The sequence below is a fragment of the Aquila chrysaetos genome, chromosome 22 (genome assembly GCF_900496995.4).
Source record: "Aquila chrysaetos chrysaetos chromosome 22, bAquChr1.4, whole genome shotgun sequence".
NCBI lineage: Eukaryota > Metazoa > Chordata > Aves > Accipitriformes > Accipitridae > Aquila > Aquila chrysaetos.
In genome coordinates, this window is record NC_044025.1 from 15,637,077 (window position 1) to 15,658,839 (window position 21,763).

Here is a 21,763-nt window from a genome sequence, read left to right on the forward strand (position 1 = left end):
CTTGGGGGTGATCCTGCGTAGCCGCAGGACCCCTCTCTGCATCAGGGATCATGCTCTTGGTCAAAACAAAATAATTTATCATCTTCACGGGCTTTTTCCCACCTGGGAGTTGCCCTGGGCTGAATCACCTTTGTGGGCCTGTTGTGGGGGAGTTGGCCACGCGTGGGCCCTCAAGACCCGAAGCCAGCAAGAGCCGCTGGGCCTGAGGTAAAATGGAGTCCCCTGCCACCAAGGTGCGTCCCAGCCTGGCTCCTTCCGTCCCCAAGTGAGCGTGCAGCAGTCCCCGGGGGTTTGGGTGGCAGTAGCCAGGGCAGACTGAGATTGCCCTGGGGAGAGGTCTGCAGCGGCAGGAGGGTGGCCCCAGCACCGAGGGGAGGCCCTGCAGCAGGGTACGTGTGCGGCCCCACCTCTGCCAAGGGGGTTTGTCACCACTGACGTCTCAAAGCATCGCTTTTTTTTCCCCCCTCTCCTGTTTCAAAAACAAACAAACAAAAAAAAGGGAATTTCTTAACTTGCGGTCAACTCAGAAAGGAGAAGCTCCTGCCGAGGGAGTGCTGGGGACAGTGCCTGTGAGGAGAGGCGCCCGCTGCTTGAGAGGATCCTTCGGCCGTGTCCCCGCTCCGCGCTGGAGGCACGGTGGTCCCCGAGGACATGGGTCCTGCTCTCCTCCTGCTGCTCACCGCAACTGGCGCCTGGCATGGTAGGTCCACCAGCCCCCCCAGAGCCGTGTCTCCATGTCATTCTGGGGTGGTTTTGGGATGCGGTAAGGATTTCCTGGGTGTCTGGTATAAGTGCTCCATCGCTCCTGGGGTGAGGAGGGGTGACAGCCTTGGTGGGGCTGGGGACGGGGCAATGATGAAGTTGGACTAAGGGACGTTTGGCTTCCAGTCCTGTCTGCCAAAAGCCTGCTGTGGGCTGGGACAGTCCCCGCTTCTGGAGACTGCTGCGTGAGGCAGCCGCTGCAGGCAGGTTCAAGGAGCCTCAGCATGGGCAGGGAGCAGGCAAGAGAACATGTCTGCTCCCTGGCACGGCAGGGAAGAGACACTAGCTTGACATTTAGTGCAGACTAGGCTGTAGCAGCTTCCTGAAGACCATCCAGAGCCGGCTGTCATTATAGAGGGAGGACAGTGGTGGAAGGAGAGTGTGTTGCTAGTCTGTGTTGGCTCTGGAGCCTGCTGTGCTGAGGGCTTGCTCTTGGCTGCCTGCAGCACTGCTAAGGTAAGGTCAAGGGGTATGGAAGGGTGCATGTAGCATAGGAAGAGCCTCAGCAGTGAGGAGATAGGAAAGGGAAACTTCCTGCTGTTTCGGTCTGAGCAGGGGTTAGGAGGAAGGAGAGGGTCAGCAGAAAGTGTCCTGCGGGAAGCTGTCTCTGGAATTATCCTTTGCCCAAACAAAGCAAGAACTGGAGATGCATGGCCTGCAGGTGAAGGAGTCGGGAAAGTTGGCTGCATCGGAACCTTCCAATGCACCTCATGCCTGGCTGGAAATGCCTGAGTGTTGCTGTTTTCTGGTGGCACTGGCATATACAACAGGGCTGTAGAGCCAGGATGTGATGGAAACAGAACTTGGGCAGCCAAGAAGGGAAAGGTGAAGATGCCTGGTTTCTGAGGTTTTGGAGATGGCCAGGAGGCAATAACCCATCAACCTCAAGAAAAAGTCACTAAGCCTGTTCTGAGGTTTGCAACCAAACAGACAAAAACCAGTATTACTAATCTTATGTCTTAAGTTCTGGCTCTCAGATCTTGTGTGGCACTTTCCTTCTTTTTCCTCTTGAGCTTGCTTCCCACACAATGAGACTCTGGTGTGAAGTTCCCCCTGAAAGGGGGCAATCTAGGGGGGAAAGCATTCAGCATGTAATGGGGAGGCAGTGTATCCCTCCTGAGCCACTGCTGTGTTCATATTTTCAGCCCAGGAAATTTGCACCCCCTTGCTGTTGTACTGCATGGTGTTTCACTTCAAGTCATGTATTTGACATGCTGAGCAGGCTTTTTCCAGGTCTGCTGTGCTGGGAACTGGGTTGTGAAGGCTGCAGGGGTTTTAATTTCATAATTTTTTTTTTTTAAGATAATAGAGACTAAGCAGACCTGATATAGATTCGTGAGAGATCATAACAATATCTGTCAGGATATCTCCAAAGGTTCTTTGAGGCACTGGGCAATGCAGGTCACCAGCTGTGACATCTTCATCAGGCGATGCCTGCTATGTCAGGGTGTTAGACGCACATTTGTCTGAGTACCAGCACTGTTGGCCATCTGCAGCACAAAGCTGTAGTATGCCAAGGTTGTCCAAAGCAATAGCCTAAAGCCGGAGCCAGAGCCTGACTTCCTTCTCCTACCTCTTGGATTGCAAGTGCATCTTCTGAGAGTACCCAGGGCTGATGTAGTATGACCATCGTGATCTGGGCTCTTGTTGGAAGAGTGTCAGGGGCTCAAATCCCAGCTTCAGATCAAGCAGAGTAAAGATTTGAAACCTGATCAGCTCACGTCTGTGTCCTTGGCCATCTTGAGAGGTCTTCCTGGAGTTTCTTTTGTTTTCTTGTTGTGGATGAATCTAAACCTCTGAGGTAGAAGCCTAAGCAGAGATGTGATGAGCAGCCTTTTCCCCACCCCCTGTTCCCCAGATACTGTAGGTGACTCTGGGGAAGGTGTCCTCAGAAACCAAGCTTTTCCTTGCCATCATTACCAGGGGAGCTCAAGCCTGGTATGGGTCCCTCCCAGGGCCAGACCTTAGCCTGGTTATCCCCCAGGACCAAGTCAAGGTCCTGATGACTGGTTTCTGTGGTAAGGTTCTTAAGCATCTCTGTCTTACCAGTCTTTACTTCTTCCTCACCATTTCCAAAGCCTCAGCAGAGGAAAGTAATGTTTTGGCTGGCATGGGAGAGGCAAGGACAGAGCCTGCAGCTGTAACTAGAGGTCATGGTTGCACAACCCAAGTGTGGTAAAACCTTTGGCCAGCAGTTACTGGTAATGCTGCGGAAGCTGCTGGAGAGCAGCAGAGAGACATCCTTGGGCTTCGTGCAAGATTGCACACTGGTCAGCAGGGAGAAAGCCTCCCCCAGCAGCCCTGCTTCCCCATTCTGGAAAAGGACCTGCTGGTCTAACTCATCCCCCAGCACACGTGGAGTGGACGCTTGGGTGGCCTTCACCTACCTTGTCCTGCATTTAGTGTCTCTGCCCCATCTGTCCTCACTCCACTTGTGTGGTGGTTGTGCTGTTGACAGGAGTCTCCAGTGATAGGCTGAAGGCTGCTGGCTTCCTCCTCACTGTTATGGAGAGCACCTACCCTGAGCCTTTTCTGGCCATAGCATCTCAGTAGTAACTGGAGGTTGATGACAACAAGGATGCAGAGTGACATGACTCTTGTTTTTCTTGTCCTCCTGCTATAGCCAAACCAAGGACCAATTACAACATGGTTTTTCCCTGAGACAGTTTGAATGCAGCTCTGAGTGAAAGAGCATTGCTCCCCCATTAAATGGTGCTGAAGCATTAGATGTGGAGGAATAGCTAAGGAGGAGAGTACGTGAGGGAAAAGCATCCAGTGATAGAGAGTAAAAGCAACAGAGATGTGTCAAGCCCCACTAGAAAACACAGCTTAGCAAAAAGGGAGGAACGTTGTACCTCACACATGTGGAAAATGTGGCTTTGCAAGGGATTCTGGGGTATGTTTTTTTCTCCACTTTGGGAATAAATGAAGCTTTTCTTTCCACAGAAAGATAAAAGCATCACTTAAAAAAAAAAAAAAAAAAAAAAAAACAACGGGGAGATAAAATGTCAAATATTCCATGCTCCAAAGCTCCCTGTCCTCTGCTTCTTCCCACAGGGCCAGCAAGTTTGATTCAGGCCTTGTTTGGGTTTCCCCTGGGCAACTGCATCATTGTCATGCACCAGCAATGCTCTCCAGGGCCTTGAGCCGTGTATTCTTGACCCTTCACTGCACAGAGGGAGGCATCAGCCCAGGACTGCTTAAATGATTCTCTTTGTGCTCTGATGGATGGGCTCTGGTGTTACAGCCCTGAGCACAGCTGGTAGCACAGGACACACATTTGTACCTTGGACATAGTCTTCCTCACCAAATGAGCTGTGAGAATGGGTGGATGAGGATGGGTGCGTGCTTCTTTTGCTGGCTGTGTTTCAGGGACAGTGTCTGAGGCAGTGCCTGGAAACAGATTTGCTTTAAACTGTCTTTGCTACCCATGACCATAAGCAGCCTTCTCTCCTCTCCTCCCTGCAACAAGGGCTGTAACATCTGGCCACTATTCCCCTTTCCCCTGAAGGATATGTAAGTGCAGCTGGACTAATGGTGCCATTATAGGGTGCTTTGCCCTCTCTCACTTCCTGATGAGTTATGGTTTTTATATTCCTTTGGACAACAAATCTTTCAACTAAAGAGCTCCTGCAAGTCCAGAGCAGTCTTCTGCAGCGTTTGAGGCATCACAAGACCAAACTCAGCCTTTGTTTCTGCTGCTACCTGCCTGCACTGACCTACTCTACAAAAAGCAATGAATTTATCAATTGGGCAGCTACCTTTATACTTAGTATTTGAACCTGGGTGTGTGTTCCTTTAAGATGTGAGGATGGGTTAGCAACTGGGAAGGAAAGCAGAAGTGGGAGAATAACCCTGGATAGGGGCTGGAGGGGGGTGCAGAGCCCCCCAAGCACAGATAGCCATTTGCAATGTGTTTCCTGTCCTCCCCGAAGGCCTGGTGTGGGGGTGGCAGCACTGCTGCTTCCCTAGCCCTGCGGCACTGATTCATTTCTCACTTCCCCCCCACCCTAAATATAGGTGGTGACTCAAAGAACTCGCTGACGTGGCAACACAGGGAAAAAATATTTCCCTCTGACACTAAGGGCTGGAGTGGGACCCTGGTTCCCCTTTATTAGCCAGCAGAGAAGCCGTCTTCAAGGCTGAGTTGCAATGCCAGTGTCAGCATGGCCTGGTATGCTGTATGTACAACTGCAGCTATGGGCTTTCATGAGCCATTTAGCTTTTCTGTGTTTGTTTCCCAACCCCAAATATGAATAATAATGCTGACTCACTTCATAATGTGTTGATTATGAGTGCAAGGAGAATGCACTGTGTGACTCTGTGATAAGGCATAAGTAGGTGTCCTTCAAAATCTAGTACCTGGCAACCAAAAAGCCAGTCTTCCCAAAGGACATCCACTGACCTCCTGCTCTGCAGATCTTTCCAGGTCTGTTCTAGCTTATCGCAGCACCAGTGCAACTAAGAGAGCCCTATCCACTAGGCTTGACTTAAACTTCACCAAATAGTGTGGGCTAACCAAGTTCATATAGTAGCTCCAGCTCTGCCACAAAAGGAAAACTGTTGCAAGAAGAGGGAAAATCTGTCAGGAGCAATTTCCAAGCTAGCATCTGACCTAATCAGCTCCAGATGATTGTTTTTCCTGTCCCAGTGCTCTAAATGTTCACATGTGGGGTTTTCTCTCTTCCCTGAAATTCATTCCTTGGAGTATCAGGCCATATCAGTCTGGTGGGATGGAGAATGGTTGGAGTAATGTGAGCCAAAAAGCCTGTCTGAATCCCAAGCTCAGCCTCTTCCTGATGCTGAGTTACTCCATGCTCAGCAGTGTGAACTCCAACAGAGCATCTTTAAAGATCATTTTTGCATCCTCACTTTTTCTCTTTCCTTTGTAGGCTCGGCATCCCCAGTGATCAGCCCTGACCTCCCTGCTCTGGTTGTCAACACGGGTGATCCAGTCATCTTGCACTGCTCAGGAGAGTCTGAAGTTGAATGGGAAGGCAGAAAGGATACATTCAGCAACCACACTAGCAGCACGCTCAGTATTCCCAAGGCCACTTACAGGGATACAGGCACCTATAATTGTGCTTATGTCAACAGCAGTGACAAGGGCGTTGCAACAGTGCATCTGTTTGTGCGAGGTAACCGTGCTTCTCTCTTCCCACATACACTGGCAGAATGGCCTCCTTTCAGGGAGCACAGCCATTACACAGGTCCTCTCTATGGCTGTGGTCGTTTGTGTGTTTGGGAAGCAGTGCAGTCTCCTAGAGGGGCAGTGGCTCACCCACATAAAATGGGGCCCATGGCTGAAGCGCTGGGGTAGAGTACAGAGCTGCATCTCATGCATGTGTGGGAATGGCCTGGACCTCTCCCTCCATTTACCTTGGCTTCCCTTCCTGAAAAAACAGGGATGAAAGTCTGTTGGGTGTTGTAATGAGTAGTGAGATCTGGAAATCAGAACTGTATTATGAGTACCCCAGATAAGGGAGAGAATCACACTAATTGCATCCTCACAACATGACCTGAACCCCAAATATTCTTTTACCCCAGAAGAATTTACACTGTGGTAGCTCCACCACTTGAGTTAACCCCTTCCCTTGTACCAGAGATACTGTCCTGGACAGGGAAGCTGGAGGTCTGATAAATAAAACTAACACCATGGTGAAAAGTTTAATTAGAGGTAAGTATACTTCTCAGTCTCTTGCCTATGTACATTTGTGGTTGATTGCTGTGCTCTCCTCAAATGCCTTAGCTGGAATTGGGCTCGTTGTGTGAGTTTTTGGAAGCTGAGTCAGGCAGGCGTTGAGCAGGGCTGCCCCAGCATCGAACTCCCACTGGGCAGTAATGCTGGAGACTTGCTGTTGCTGGAATGTGTTTCTCAGCTTTGATGCATTTTCTGATCCCATTCTCTGGCCTACCTTGTCTCCTCCGCAGATCCCAATAATGTGTGGTACGTTCCGACTTTCCGGATCTTTGTGACCAAAGGTGGTAACGCTGAGCTCCCCTGTCTCATCACGGCCCCCGAGTATGGATCCAGTGTGACTCTGATAATGGATGACACCTTTCATCGCTCACCCGGGACCAACTATTCTTTCAGTGCCGAGAAAGGAATAACACTGTACAATGTGCAAAGCAAGCAGAAGGGCTCTTACCGATGCCAAGCAGTGATAAATGGAAAAATAGAGAGATCATCAAGAATAAGACTGTTTGTGGAAGAAGGTAAAGGATTGGGGTTGCTGTTTTCCTCAGGGAAACAGCAATAGCTAAGCTGACCACAGCAGATAGTTAAGGAAAAGCTCCTCGCCAGTGGTAGGAAAGACCTTCTGAACCCATAATCTTTAAAGGGTATTTAATGGAGGCAAAATTCCATCAGCTTCTGGCAAATTGGCCCCTTCAGGTGGGTCTTCGTGGGCTCAGCAGTGTTCAAATCTTTGCGGGCACTATCACAGAACAGAGAAAAAAGTCCACCTATCTCCTTGATGTTCTGCAGGTCCTCAGGCCCTGATGCTCAGGATGTAACCATGGCAGAAGGTTCCCCTTCCCTTTCAACCCACAGTGCTGACTGCTCTGCTCTCCCCCACTAGTACTACTTCCCATAGACATGTGCACAGAAAGGAATGATGATCCCTAGGGAAGAATGCCAGGGTAGAGACTGAAGAGGATGGAAAGGAGAAGGTAGTCAGGCCCTGGGGAGTCTCCAAAGCACACAGGGTCACTGGGACAGCTGATGTTGACTCTTTCCCTGCTTGCCTTTATGTAGCACAGGAGAAGCCTGTAGAAGTGATGATGGACCCCATAGACCATGTGCGAATCGTGGGTGAACCTTTCAAAGTCACTTGCAGAGTAATTGCACCTTCCCACAAATATGACATCAGATGGGTGACAGCAGCAAAGAATGTAAGTTGAAGTGTGCAGCCTCAAGGGGGTATCAGGCTTTCCTGGAAACTGGGAGGCAAAGGGTGGTAAGAACTGCCCAGACCCAAGTCACTTGCAGCAAAGCTTTGAACTGCCCAACTAAAGCAGCTATTCAAACAAGCTGTAGAAATCTGAATGTGGCCATCCTTTCCTTGGGGTGACACAGGGTTAAGAAACACCTGCCCATTGTTAGGATCTTGCTGCAAGAGAGAAGGAAAGTACACTGTTTCAGCTGAGTTCATTGAGCAGGAGCCACAGTACCTACTAAGGCAACATTCTTCCACCCAGCCCTGCCAGGGCTTATAAAGCAGCAAACATGTTCAGGACACAACAGTTCTGCAGAGAAAAGATACGGGTGAAGAAAGGGAATGCATTTCAAAATCTCTGTTGTGCTGACTTTTAACTGCTAGATGGTTAGATAAGATTTGCTAGAAGTTCTTATTATATCTGATGCCTTTATTAAGGAGTTGAAAAAACATACAGGATATGTTTGGATCACACAATGTAAGGACAACTTGCAGTCAGAAGGTTGACAATAGCTATAACCCTAACTGTTGTGGAATATCTGCCCTGAATACTTGGGTTTAATATGCCCCTCCACACATATGGCTTTCAGTGACAGGGGCTCTATAACAAAGCTCAGTAGCCCAGAACAGGAGGTAGTGGGTATGTTTATCATAAATATCATTCAGTTCCATATTTTGCTCTTCCAAGAAAGTGCCTGATGTTTCCTCCCTGCCTGACAGGTCAGGAGAACTAAAAACTCTGGCTTTGAAGATGAGAACTACGTCATCAGCGATATCCTGTCTGTTCCAGCAGTGACCATGGAGGATAGTGGGAAATACACTTGTATAGCTAATAATTCAGCAGGATTCAGGAATGCCTCGACAATGCTTCAGGTAGTAGGTGAGTGCTTCCCCAAAAGACCAGGAAGGTGTGGACTGAATCACACCTAGCCTTGAGTATTTGCCACTTCTGCCTCCATCTTGTTCCTAGTTTGGTTGTTGGAAACATCATTCTCGCTTGTGCCTGAAGGCTCACATGAGAACTGTGGAGCTGCTAGGAAACGAGTTGGTGTTCCCTTCATGTCTTGAGGGGCATGAGAAAATTTTTTGGATTCTGGATGAAAAATTGGGAAGTTCTTCTCAGTTTCTGTGTGTTTATAAACAACTTTAAAACAAAAAAAAGAATGGGGCAAGGTTATGCTGAAGACCAGGAAAGGCTGGCTGGAAGCAAGGGCAAGCCACATGAGCAGAGTATGGATCTTTGTCTCTACCAGTAACATAAAAGGATTCAGGTCTATTATACACTTTTTTGTATTTCAAGATGGAAAATTCATCCTCCCAGCTCGTAGGCTGGGATTTGCTGATGACCCAAACTGCTGCACACCATGTCTCAGAAAGAGGGCTTGATCTGGGCTGTTTCCAAGTGAGAAGCCAGGAGTTTAGCTAAGTGGCCTGCCTTCTATAGACAATCAGGAGATACAGTTTTAGCCTCCTCACTTATTAGGGTACAGCATGTGAAACCCCCTTCCCCATGTGAGTTCACTAAGATTTTCTAGCTCTCCTCAGGCAGAGTGTAATCCAAGCTGCCATGACAAAGAAGCAACTTAGAAGTACTGCTTTGGCAACATAATTTGTGTAATGCCTCATTCCCTCCTGCAGTCTCCCAGCTGAGGCTGCTCTTTCCAATATTGATCCATTTATGAAGCTGGTATAAGCTTGTTCGGGGTCTCTGGACATGCCTGCTGATGGCCATGCTCTCCTCCATCCTGCAGAGAGAGGTTATGTGTTCCTGACCCCAGTGCAAGCCACCAGCCAAGAGGTTGCTTTGGGAGAGAGTCTGAAGCTGCAGGTCCTCATTGAGGCTTACCCAAAACTTCTCCACTGGGGCTGGGAGCACACAAACCCCTTGAAGAACTCTGGGACCACCACATTCAAGGGCCAAATGATCCCTGGAAACAACTGGTATGTGCTTGTTCTCTTCTACACTGGCCATGGCATGTTTCCAACAATGCTTTCCTTGTGAGACAGGCAGACCCCATGCTACTGGCTGACAGAAAACTCTCTGCCTTTCTGTCTTCTCTTTCCAGTATTATTAGCAAACCACAGTGAGCAGGTCTGATCGGGTCAAGGAGGACATCACCTCTGTCTAACTTGGCAGCCTTCTTTTTAGAAAACCTTGTGGAAGTCAGTATCACGTTTGTGGTCTGGTTGTTCAAGTTTACACTCTCCTTGCAGGAAGAAATTGCAGGGGTGGATGAAGAGTACAAAAAACTGAATTCCCTCGCTGCTCCTCAGACCTGTCCCATGCTCTGTGGTCTGGAGAGTGTATGTACTGAGCAGCACTGTATGCCCAATGTCAAAAGAAGCCAGAAACATTGTTATGCGGATAAGATCTAATGGAGGGTACAGGCCTGCTCTTCCAAAGCCTACAGCCAACTGAGACCAAAAGGGGACTGAAAGAATCATTCCATTTGTTGGGGAGTTTTGGCAATTCCCCTTTCATTTTCTTAGAAACCCAAAATAATCCACAAGAGGAACTATGTCACTCAGCAAGCATGGCTTTAGGGCAAACTTTCTTGCATCAGGATCTGAGAAATGGGCTGGGGGCAGAGGGGACTGGGCAATAGGCACTGTGACTTGATAGGCTAAGAAATGGGAGGAATAACTCATTCTGTCAAAGGCAGGAGGACCAGCATCCTCTGGCCCTTCAAAGGCAATGATTTAGATGTTAAACTCTTCTTTCTGAGCTTTCACCCACCCATAGGCTTTCAGAAGTGCTGTGCACTTGGTGGCAAAAGGTCTTTCCTCTTAACAAGACCAGACCCTCCTTGCTTCCCCTGAAGAAGCAATTATCAGGTTCCCCTCATGGGCTGGGATTAGTGCTGGGAAGTGTTCACCCATTCCCAGGCACAGGAAGCAGCTGCATCTCGCTGAGCAAGGACTGTGCGAGTGCTTGAGTTTCCTTAGCACAGCTTTCTTCATGGTGTTTACTCTCTCTGTGTGAGCAGGTATAACAATACGTTCTTCCTGAACCGCCTGCAGGAAGGAGAGGGAGGTCTCTATACCTTTTACGCCTTCAACAATGAGACCAATGCATCGGTTACCTTCAGTATTTCTGTGAAATGTAAGTGCTTGGCATTGCCTGTTCTTTCACCCTGCTTGCCCCAGGGCTGCTGCCCAGCTGGCAGTGGGGTACCAGGGTGCTTTCAGCCCAAAGTCCACAGGACACACAGCCAGACTGCATGTGGGACCCAGCCCAAACCTATGCATAGCACAGGGGTTCCTCGTGTTTTATTGTTACACACATGGAAAGTAAATCAGAGCACAAGGAATGTGCTCTTCCTCTGATCATAGCACTCATTGTTTATCTGCCTCCCACAACAGCTCCTCCAAGGGTCTGCAGAATTAAGGTGCCAGCCAACGACTCCAGCATCCTTCAGTGCACAGCCATCGGCTACCCTGCCCCACGCATTGAGTGGTACCAGTGCCCCATTCACTCTGACAGGTAAGAAATGCCCAGGAGATAGAGCACCTCCAAGGTGTGCGCTTGCCCTTGCTATGCTGGCATCTGCTGAGCAGCACCACGTGGGCTTGCTTACAGGCAATACAGCGGAGCCTGTTCAGTAACAGCAACAGGGAAGTTGCCCTGATTTAAAAAAAAAAAAAAAAAAAAAAAAAAAAAAAAAAAAAAGTTCTTGGGGACTGTCTGAGGAGAAGGGGCAGGTACTATTCCCAAAGCCCTGAGCTTGAAGAGTTCAGCCATCTGTGATTCATGTTCTCCTAATACTTTTCTGAGGAACATGTGGGTCCTTTGGAGAAGTGCCTTGACATAGGTTGCTGTAGACCTGCATCCTGGCTGATCCAAGTCATCTTTCTGGGACTTCCACTGGACTGAGCCTCTGCAGAGCACAGGCTGACTGAGCTGCAGTGTGATGGGAGGCAACTGCAGCTGCCTGGACAGGGGTGGTTGTGTCTCAGTACCAGTCCCATTCAAGGAGGGAACTGCTGCCACAGCTGTAGCCACATAAAGGCAGTTAAGGCTCTGTCTATACAGGGCTTTGATGTTCAGGGAGAGATCTTTTAACTGGGCAGTGAGTAACATGTCTCCTCTCTAGCCTGATACAGGCACCAATTCACTTATGAGCAACCTTGCTGCAGAGGAACACTCATTCTCTCCTGCTTGGTGTCTCTGCAGATACAACAAGGACTATAGGTTGCTGCTGAATGACTCCAGTCCCCAGTTGGTGAACATGTTGCCCTTCCGAGAGGTGGAAGTGGAGAGCGTTGTCCCGTTCCAGGAGCTGGGTGCCAATTTCACCTTCTGCTGTGTGGCCATTAACAGAGAGGGGAATGCTTTTGACATGTTTCACTCGCTCACCATCACCAGTAAGATACAAACTGGTAGCTTGGCAGTGAAAACAAGTGGGGGAGAATTTGGGGGCTTTTGGGGGCCCATCTTCCTATATGTATGTCCCTATTGTCTTGCAAGAGAGGTGGAATAGATTCTACAAGCCCTCTCTCCTCACAGGATGGCTGGGTATAGCCTGGTGCCAAAGGCTGAGCCATAGCATGAACACCTTATAACTGCAGGACCTAGCTCCAGGGCGCAGTACACCCAGCTGTTGCTCAGCCCACTGGAGTCCAGGGGTTGCATCTTTTGATGGGCTGCTTCTTGCTGCACAGATCTTGGTCCCCAGTCAGTCTGGCCTGCACCTGGTGCTGTTTGTGTGGAAATTGGGGTGCACAGGGGGAACCATTGCAGCCTTGAGTTTGGCATGAAGAACTTCCCTCAGTTCCCAGCAGCTCTTTTGGGTGTCTCTGAGACCAGCTCTGGGTTGCATTGCATACAGGGGAAGCCTAAGTGAACAGCTGGGCAAAATGCTCCCACAGATTGGATTGAAACAGGAGTGGTTTACTCATCCCTGGTTTTTTTGCTCCTGCAGGAAGTGTCATGGCCCCCCCAAACAAGCTCTTCAGCCCCATTCTCTCCGCCTGCATAGGGACATCGGTCCTGCTGTTCCTCCTACTCCTCTTCCTCCTCTACAAGTACAACCAGGTCAGATTCCCTGTTGCATAGCAAGGGCTGCAGGGCCTGCCCAGCCTCAGAGACCACATGGCCTCTGCTGGCAGCCGCAGGCAGGGAGCATTCAGCTTGCAGGTACCAGGCAAGATACCTCCCTCATCTCCGCTGCCTCCCAACTTCCCCCAGGAGTTTCCTGCTGCAGGGCAAGGCTCATGCACCAAACCCAGTGTGTTAACACCTCTCCCACCCTGGTCCTTCAGTCTTGTAGCCTAGAGGTCAATGTGGATATTCCTTGGTGCCAAAGGTGCTCATTCTGTGCCGTCAGTTGCAGCTGGTTTTGCTCTGGTCACGATGAATCCACAGACCAAATTAAGGAGAGAAAAAAAGTGATTCACAACTTGCATCTACTTTATATTCTCCTCCATGCTTTATAAAAAGCTGTCTTTATGGGGAAACAGGATGATATTAGAAGGCGTTTGTCTCCAGGAAGACTTGGTCACTATTTTTATATAAGAACTTGCCCCATTTTCTCTGCAAGACTCATTTTCAGCATTTGGATTCCTTCACAGTTGTTTCCATAAACTGTACCAACCAATAGCCACCTCTGCTTCATTAGTGGGTGAAAATCTCCTGGTTTTCAGCTCTCCCTTTGGCACTCTTCCTTTGACAGCCCATCAAGAATGCAAATTTTGCAGCAGAGTTCTGGTGCTGGTTGTCAGAAGATCCAACAGAGCCTTCTCCCAAACAAGCACCTACAGCTTTGCAGGCAGAGCTGTCTTTGGCTAGTAGTCCAGAAAGAGAGAGGTGGATGGATGTGTAAGCACAGCTCTGAAGAAATAGCTTTTAGGAAGGCCTTGCAAGCCCAAGAGTAGCAGGACATATTTATAAATAATTTTATTTATCTCAGCCATGGGCTTCTTGAGTCATGGCTGATTGCTGCAGTGCTAGGTGAATCATGGAGCAGAAAGCAAGCAACAGCAAACACACCAAGTTCGTGTGCACTCTTTATGAGGGACCTCCATGAGAAACTGTGCTTCTTGGAGCATCCTGTCTGGGCCTTTTTGAACAGCCTGCATGGGCATGGATGGTCAACTCTTAGGCAAAGGAAATAGAAGCAGTGTGGGGGAGAAAACAAACAGATGCTTTGCATCAAAACTGCAGACCTGTTTGCCTCAGTTTTTGTCCCTCATGCCTTAACCTAGCTTTGAGCATCTACCCATATGCTCCATCCTTCTCTGCAACTACCCAGGTGAAATGGTGAGGGGAAGCATTTCAGCACACACCTCCCAGTAGCTGGGACATGAGATCTCATTCATTGCAGACATGGTCACTCCACCCATGCTTCCTTGTGCCTGCCTTGATGGACCTGAGACTACCTTTGCCACACTGGTATGCAGGTCCTTGCCTGTCTCCTTGTACAGGAGAAAAGGCTGCACATGGTACTCTCATGCCAAGCTATTTCACTGCCTTTCTCTCTATCTGTGCCTCCAGCCTGGCTCCCTAGCCCTCTCAACATGAGTGACAACACCCAGCACAAGCTGGCAACTGCCTCTGCCCGTGGGCTCCAGCACTGCTGCTCTCTGCCTTGCCTGGTTACTTCTGCCATGCGATTTGTGGAAAAGAGAATAAATTCTTACTTCTTTTTCTCCATTTCTTTTTTTTCCCCTGTAAGGGAAGCAGGGCTGGGCCAGCTCCACTGTTCTGCTGTACTCAGCAACCCAGGGTACCATGGAAGGGGACACAGTGGGGACACCTCCCTCCAGCACCAGCTGGGCACTGTCAGCCACTGGTCTGGTGGGACATGCTGGCTCTGCCATCTCACATGAGGGCAACTGGCTACTTTAAGTGAAAGAGGCAAGAGAGCCTCCCTCAGTCATGGGTGATGACTTGGAGGGACTTTGTAACAGCAAAGGGACCAGGCTGTCCAGACAAAGACTCTTTCACTCAGTCCAGGTTCAAAACAAGAAATATTTGAGGGGGTGAAACCTAAGTCTTCCCTCTATGCCTGCAGGGTGAGAGCTAGAGTGCATGCTGGGACTGGGGAACCCTCAGGACTTGAGGAACATTGAGTAACTGGAGTCTCTTCCTTGCAGAAACCCAAGTACCAGGTGCGGTGGAAGATCATTGAGACCTGTGAAGGGAATAACTACATTTTCATCGATCCCACTCAGCTGCCATACAATGAAAAATGGGAGTTTCCTAGGAATAACCTCCAGTTTGGTAAGAAACTTTCCTTGCTGCTTGCCTGGTGGCATGCAGCTCACCACAGAGCTGAAATGCTCCAAGGGACTGAGCCAAAGCAACTAGGCAACATCCAAAGCTGCATCCAGACATTATAGCAACATCCTTAACCAGGCCTTGCTGCCCTCATCCACACAGGGTGGCAAGTGTTAGGGTACAACCTCCCCCTAGCCCCCCATTGCTCCAAGGAAGGTTGAGAGGATCATGTCCCTTCTCTTGCGTCTGTGGTTATTCCTAATGCATAGAGCTGGTGAGTCCATGTTTGGATGTGGCCTCTTTCATGCTATCTTTGCTCACAGTAGAGTTCCCCTCAGATGTTAACCAGCTCCTGACTAAGGGATGTGTCATATTGTCTGGGCTCAGCAGGAATCCCCACCCACCAGACATTCTCCTCAAGGCTGCGTGCAGGACAACTGCTCAATGTTTTTCTATAAAACATCTTATAAGCACTTTTTTTTTTTTTCCATCTGCAGGAAAAACTCTTGGAGCAGGAGCCTTTGGAAAAGTGGTAGAAGCCACTGCTTTTGGTCTGGGCAAAGAAGATTCGGTCCTCAAAGTGGCTGTGAAGATGCTAAAGTGTAAGCCCAGAGCAACTTGCAAAGGCTGAAATCCCCCAAGTTCCTTTGGGCAGGATGCAGTGCATGTTCACCATGTGTGTTGGTGCTCCCAGGCTGCAACACCTACTTTTTTAGTTGTTTCTGTGACAAGTACTGGGTGCTGGAATTACACTGCCATCATTTTTGTGGACATGCATGGCTGGAGGCCCAGACAGAGGACACAATTTCCTCTCTGAGTGTGTCTCTTCCTTTTGTTCCATATCTCTGTCTACACCTTTTTCTGTCCTCCCCCTTAATCTCTTCCTTGTCCCTCCCTCGCTCCTTCACACAGCCTTTCTCCTCTCGTCTTGCAGCATCGGCAGACACAGATGAGCAGGAGGCTCTCATGTCTGAGCTGAAGATCATGAGTCACTTGGGACACCACGAGAATATTGTTAACCTGCTGGGAGCATGTACCTATGGAGGTAGGACCCCACACCCCTGCTTCCCCCATGGACCCCTCCCATGGCCTGCTTCTCTGAGGCTCTTATTCTCCTCAGTCTCATAATAGAGACAGCTGATGAGCTTGGCAGTCTTTTTTGGACCTGTAACTTTGCAAGGGCCTGTGGACTGGCTGTTTCCAGACATGCTGATGTGCAGTATGGGTTCTGCTGTCCCTCCCAGGGAAAGCAATCCTCAGGACAGGTCACAGTAACATCATTTCTTAATGAACCCTTTCTGCCTCTCTCCAAGGCCCAATCCTTGTCATCACTGAGTACTGTCGCTATGGAGATCTGCTGAATTTCCTGAGGAAGAAGGCTGAAACCATAATTATCCAGGATTCTGCCCTGGACACCTCTTTAGATAGTGCTGCTGATTACAAAAACATTGATCTAGAGAAGAAATACATCCGCAGGTAAGAGCAGGGCTTAGGTGGCTGCAGGGCTGAGCAATGCGGGGCCTGGATGCTTGCTGGAAGAAGTGTGCAGAGAGCTGTGCTAGGGAGAGATTAAGGCCAAAGGTTTGGGGACTTGCAGAATACCAGGATGTAAAACCCACTGGGGTTGTGTGTGCTTAGACTTGGTTACTGTTCCAAGTTTTCCAAAGTATTTGACAGCAGTCGTTGAATATCCCACAACAAATCCAGGTTTCGGTCCAGTCTGCCCTCCCACAATCTGGAATCAAAACTTTTTTGCTTCTTGCACTGTTGGGAACGTGGGTTTTGTAGGACAAGAGGCTGACTGCTCCCCATCAGCCAAGGGCTGTCCCTTGACAAAAGAGGAGCAGTACTTGGAGCCCAATGCCACAGGACACCTAGGTCCCCTTTCCGAGTCAGCTTCAATGTTGACTTTCCTTTTGCCCTTAAGCCTCTAGCTAAGCCACTTCCTGCAGGCAGGGATGTGGTTTCTTCTCTCAGTGGATGTGGAGAAGGGCAGAAGGTACTGCTGGAGGGTTGCTAACAGCCTGCCTCCATCTCTTGCTTCTGACTCAGTGACAGTGGCTTTTCGAGCCAGGGTTTGGAAACATATGTTGAAATGAGGCCTGTGTCGTCGTCATCATCATCTTCAGCGTCATCAGATTCTGCGCAAGCCAGGGGTGAGTTAAAGGGTCATTTCTGTGGTTTTATGATTTCTTTATTCTGGTGATCCTGTCTGGTTTATTCCCAGGGAACCAGGATGCACCATAGCTTGCATTATTCACCAGGTTTGTAGCATCTCTAAAACTTTTGCTTTGAATTTCAGCGAAAAGCTCAGGGGAAGAAGATGAAACCAGGGAGGACCTCCGTCCCCTCAATCTCTCTGACCTGCTACAGTTCTCCAGCCAGGTGGCCCAGGGCATGGCATTCCTTTCTTCAAAGAATGTGAGTGCCAAGAGGAAAACTGCCACCACACCCCAACTGGGAAACGCCAGTCCAGCCAGCAGGCACCAGCCATCCTGTCTGCACAAGGCTCAGGATGTTTTTGGACGGGGTGGCCAAGTTCAGCAAGCTGCTGCTGGAAATGGGCCTCTGCTCCATTTGTTGGGTCCAGATATGCTGGGCCATGGTGACTGGTGTTTCCTTCAAAGCCTTTGTCTCCCACGGGCTCTGGGGAGGCCATCACAGCAGGGCAGTGTTATGGGGAGGGTGGGAACCCAGGACTGTGCAACGTGCTAATCTCAATGTTTTCTCCCCAGCTTTTACATGAGGTCAGGAACTTTGACGTGAAGCTTTCTCACATTGGCAGCTTCACTGCTGCCCCAGGGACAAGGAACTGAAAGTGGCCGTTGAGCTGTCTGCCAGAGCTGGCTCATTTAGAGTATTAGAGAGTAACTGTATGACTGTTTCAGAGATGAGGACATAGTGGCAACAGCCCCTGGCTCTGAGCCTCCTCCCATGGGAAGATGACTGCTCCATGAGTGATTAAAGGACATGGCATGAAATGTCACAATGTCTTAGCACTGCAAATGAAGTGGTTGGGTCCTTGTACATGACACAGTGCCTCTTACAGGGGCTTTTCAAGCAGTGCATGTTCCCCTTGCCCCTACAAGTGCTGTTTCGGTGACAGGCCTGGCCTGTAGGGAATTAGTTGGGGATGTTGGCTGGGTCTCAGTTGTGCTCTCTTCTCCCCAGTGCATCCACCGTGACTTAGCAGCCAGGAATGTGCTCATATCAGATGGACGGGTAGCCAAGATCTGTGACTTCGGCCTGGCCCGTGATATCATGAATGACTCGAACTATGTTGTAAAAGGCAATGTAAGTAATTAAAATGGGGACAAGAGAAGGTACAAGGGTAGGGTGCAGCTGGAGCACAAAGGACAGGGTGTAGTGTAAGCTGCCAGCTTGTCCCAGTCTGCAGGACTCTCTGCTCTTCCAGGCCCGCCTGCCCGTGAAATGGATGGCCCCAGAGAGCATCTTTGACTGCATTTACACAGTGCAGAGCGATGTGTGGTCTTACGGCATCCTTCTCTGGGAGATCTTCTCCCTTGGTAAGAAAGAAGCGAGCTTGCAAACCTCTCTTGTTTTCCATGGCTTACCACTGCCCTAATGTCTCTGCAGAAAAGTTTCCAAGAAAGAAGGTTGACAAAAATCTAGGTTTTATCAGGGCTATAAAACACTGTGTTATGCTTCCAGAGGGACCATTAAAAACAATGGATCCTGGATGATTTGCTCTAGCTGAGAACTCCCTGAGAACGCGTAGCACTGGCTCAGGCGATGCTCCAGGCTGCCTCTTCCCATGCCACAAGGCTGGAGTGTTAAAGCCTCTGATCTGAGAGCCACCCTCTGCTCCTGTTACTGTCACAGGTAAAAGTCCGTATCCCGGTATGGTGGTGAACAGCAAGTTCTATAGCATGGTGAAGCAGGGATACCAGATGGCCAGGCCCGACTTCGCTCCCTTGGAAATGTGAGTGGATGTGCTGAGATGCGCACACAACGGGTGACAGGGTGGCTGGAGCTGCTTCATGGGGAGTGGGCTGGGAGATGATGGCACAGGAACCTTGGTCATAGGTCTGCCTGCTGCTCCCAGGTGTGTCTGCCCTTGAGGTTCAGGTTGGATTCCTACTAGGCTGCTCCTTGCCTCTGTAGGAAAGCAAGACCTGGGGCAGTCAGTTATGATGTTCCATCCAGTATTTCCCCTGTTTATGGACAGGAAGATGGGAGAGCTCATGTTATAGGTCTACATTCCTGAACTTGGTGGATTTTTCTTTTTTCAGTCAGCTACTTTTGACCCTAGGATTGTGAGAAGGCAAGCCTGAGTAGGTTACAGGAGAGGGATGAGTTTAAGCTTAAAGAAAAAAGTACTGGAGGCATAAAGAAGCCCCTTGTTGATAGACTAGAACTTTGCTCTATCCACTTTTGTGCTCATTTTCCCTGGAGCACTGCACATGCACTGACCACAGGTTTTATAGTCGGGAAGGCAAGGGACTGCTCAGTACTTGTACCTGAAATACAGAGTGCTGCAGGGAAGAGCCTGGGGGTGCAGACCCTCCAGCAGCTTTGCAGCAGCACAGTGCAACCGCCCTGTCCTTGTTTGGCTCTGCAGGTACAGCATCATGCAGGCATGCTGGAGCCTGGAGCCCACACAGAGACCTACCTTTGACCAGATCGTCTGCTTCATTCAGAAAGAGCTGGAGGTGCATAAGGAACAGGTGAGGACCTTTGGAGAGGAGAAGGGGGAAGGGAGATGTGCTTTCCCCCTACAGAAACCTAGCTCCTGGACAACTTTCCTGATGATGTCCCTTACTTTTAACTGATGGGAGCAGTTTAGTGTTGGTGGAAAGTGCAGAGAGGCATCCAGATTTCCCCATGCTGAAGGGTTAAGTCACTCCCCACCATGACCAAAGGAAGTTTGACAAAGAAATACAGCTGCCTTGCAGCAACCTCTGTGGGCAGCAATACAGGTAGTGATACAACTACCAATGCAGCCGCAGCCCTGCCCCATTCCCCTGGATTTGGTGTGCGGCTGGACAAAAGGCGTGCTGCCTTGTGATTAGCTGTCCTGCAGCTCCACAAAAGCATGGGTATGCCTGTCCTGCCAGCTAGCCCTGCCTTGTGGGCACAGCAAAGCGTAGTGTTGAGTTAGCATCCCCAGCTGGTTATCTGTGCAGAAACAGATGTCGTACACCATTGAAGGGACTGAAAATACACTTGGGGTGGGGTTGTTTGGTTTTTTTTTTTTGCTTTCAAGGACTACACCAACCTCCCCTCCACTGCTGAGGAAGACAGTGGCTGTGATACCTCTGGCTGCTGTGAGGAGTCCTGCGAGCAAGAGGAGAGCGGCCAGCCCCTTCTCAAGAGCAACAACTATCAGTTCTGTTAGCTGGTACCATTGCCCTGGGGTAGATCCCTGTCCTCCCTGCTTTGCAGAGCACACGGTTCTGCTCTGCCCTAGGACACAGGCGCCTTCTGCTTTGGCTCTCCTCCCTGTGCTTTCTGAAGTATGAGTGTTACTGACTCTCTCACTGAAAGGATAGTGCTGGAGTGACTCAAAACCAAGACTTACCACGGGGTCCCTAAGGTCTTATCTGGATCATAGCATAGAGCTGTTAGGATGATAACATGCTCCATCTCTACAAGGTACAGAGAGGTCCTTGTTACCTGACTCCCCACCCCCTGGAGAAGGCTGTGGGGTGGGGGTTTTTTGGTAGTTTTTTTTTAAATACAAGTTGCAGCCATGTAGGACATTTCCAAAAGTCACTCACATGACTGAACCCTTGTGTTTTATAAGCACATCTTGAACTAAGTCCTGAAGCCAGAACTGCTCCACACACCAGAAACAGCCCTCTCTTCGTGGTGGTCCTGCTCTCTTCCTTTTGTCAGTCTGACCCTGGATGTTGCAGAGTGAGTGTTTAGATATAGGTAAAGCCTCTACTTAGCATTAATTATGCATTAACCTCTACATTTCCTTATGTAATCTACCTCTCTGCAGCTGATGCTTATGCAGGGAGTGTTTGGGTGAAGCAAGCTAAGGAGACAACCCCAGGGTTATGTGAACTTGTGCCCCAGTAACAGGACAGAGGGGCAGTTATTCCTCAGGTAAAATACAGAGGTAACCAGTGCTCTTCCATGTGAGCACTGAACACAACTCCAATCCAGGAAAGAATGGCAGCTTAAACACATCTGGAAATGATCATAACATATCCTACAAAACTTCTGAATTAAAACATGTAGCAATCACTGCCTTTGTTATGATTAAAGATATGCTCTTGTATATATTTTCCTGAGTGTATTTTTAATAGTACAGCTGAGAATTTTTTTTCATAAGCTAGGGCCTAATGCCCTTAAACTTATTTCTCATCTAGGTCTTGTTCAGCATTACTAATGCCACAGCCACCCAGTCCTGTGTAGCTGGAAGTAGCTAAAGTACCTTCTTGGCTTCACCTGACTCGGTGGGTAAAGGATCAGTATCCCAGGTACAAGCACTGACAGGGCTCAGGCAAGCTACTGTATAGCAGGTAGCCTTTGTCATACTGTGAGCAATTACGTTGTGGGCCACTTCTGATTATATTAAACCTGGTTTTATGCTAACACCAAAAGTGATTAATTCTTCCTTACTAAATAAAAAGCTAATGTATTTCTATCTGTCAGCATTATAAAGAATAAAGAAAGATGTTTAAGAAAAGTGTCTTCCAGAGGTTTAAGGACTGTTCTCAAAGGGGAATGGATCAGAATATGGGTGATGCACTGGCTCATCCTCTCACACCCTGCAACTCTGCTCCAGTTCCTCATTACCAGTTTTCAAAACCATTCAATCTTGTGTAATTGCAAAAACTTATTAAAAGCAAGGTTTTAAAGCACTTTGACT

General features: G+C 49.1%; 1 protein-coding gene across 1 annotated transcript; it reads left to right on the plus strand.

The window, feature by feature from the left end:
- Positions 1-503: 503 nt before the first annotated feature.
- On the plus strand, positions 504-21,755 carry CSF1R (colony stimulating factor 1 receptor). The gene is made up of 21 exons (XM_029997917.2): positions 504-700; positions 5,655-5,900; positions 6,694-6,978; positions 7,520-7,656; positions 8,421-8,580; positions 9,452-9,641; positions 10,688-10,803; positions 11,064-11,184; positions 11,875-12,065; positions 12,623-12,735; positions 14,796-14,922; positions 15,417-15,521; positions 15,854-15,964; positions 16,233-16,395; positions 16,972-17,075; positions 17,222-17,340; positions 18,091-18,213; positions 18,335-18,446; positions 18,763-18,862; positions 19,502-19,607; positions 20,147-21,755. Exons 1-21 carry the CDS (start codon positions 652-654, stop codon positions 20,276-20,278), a joined length of 2,910 nt encoding a protein of 969 aa, XP_029853777.1. The 5' UTR covers positions 504-651; the 3' UTR covers positions 20,279-21,755.
- Positions 21,756-21,763: the final 8 nt, after the last annotated feature.

Coding starts and splice junctions, on each gene's coding strand:
- CSF1R (XM_029997917.2), top strand. CDS start 652: ATGGGTCCTGCTCTCCTCCTGCTGCTCACCGCAACTGGCGCCTGGCAT. Junction 18,863..19,501: donor GACTTCGCTCCCTTGGAAAT/GTGAGTGGATGT, acceptor TTGGCTCTGCAG/GTACAGCATCATGCAGGCAT. Junction 19,608..20,146: donor TGGAGGTGCATAAGGAACAG/GTGAGGACCTTT, acceptor TTTGCTTTCAAG/GACTACACCAACCTCCCCTC.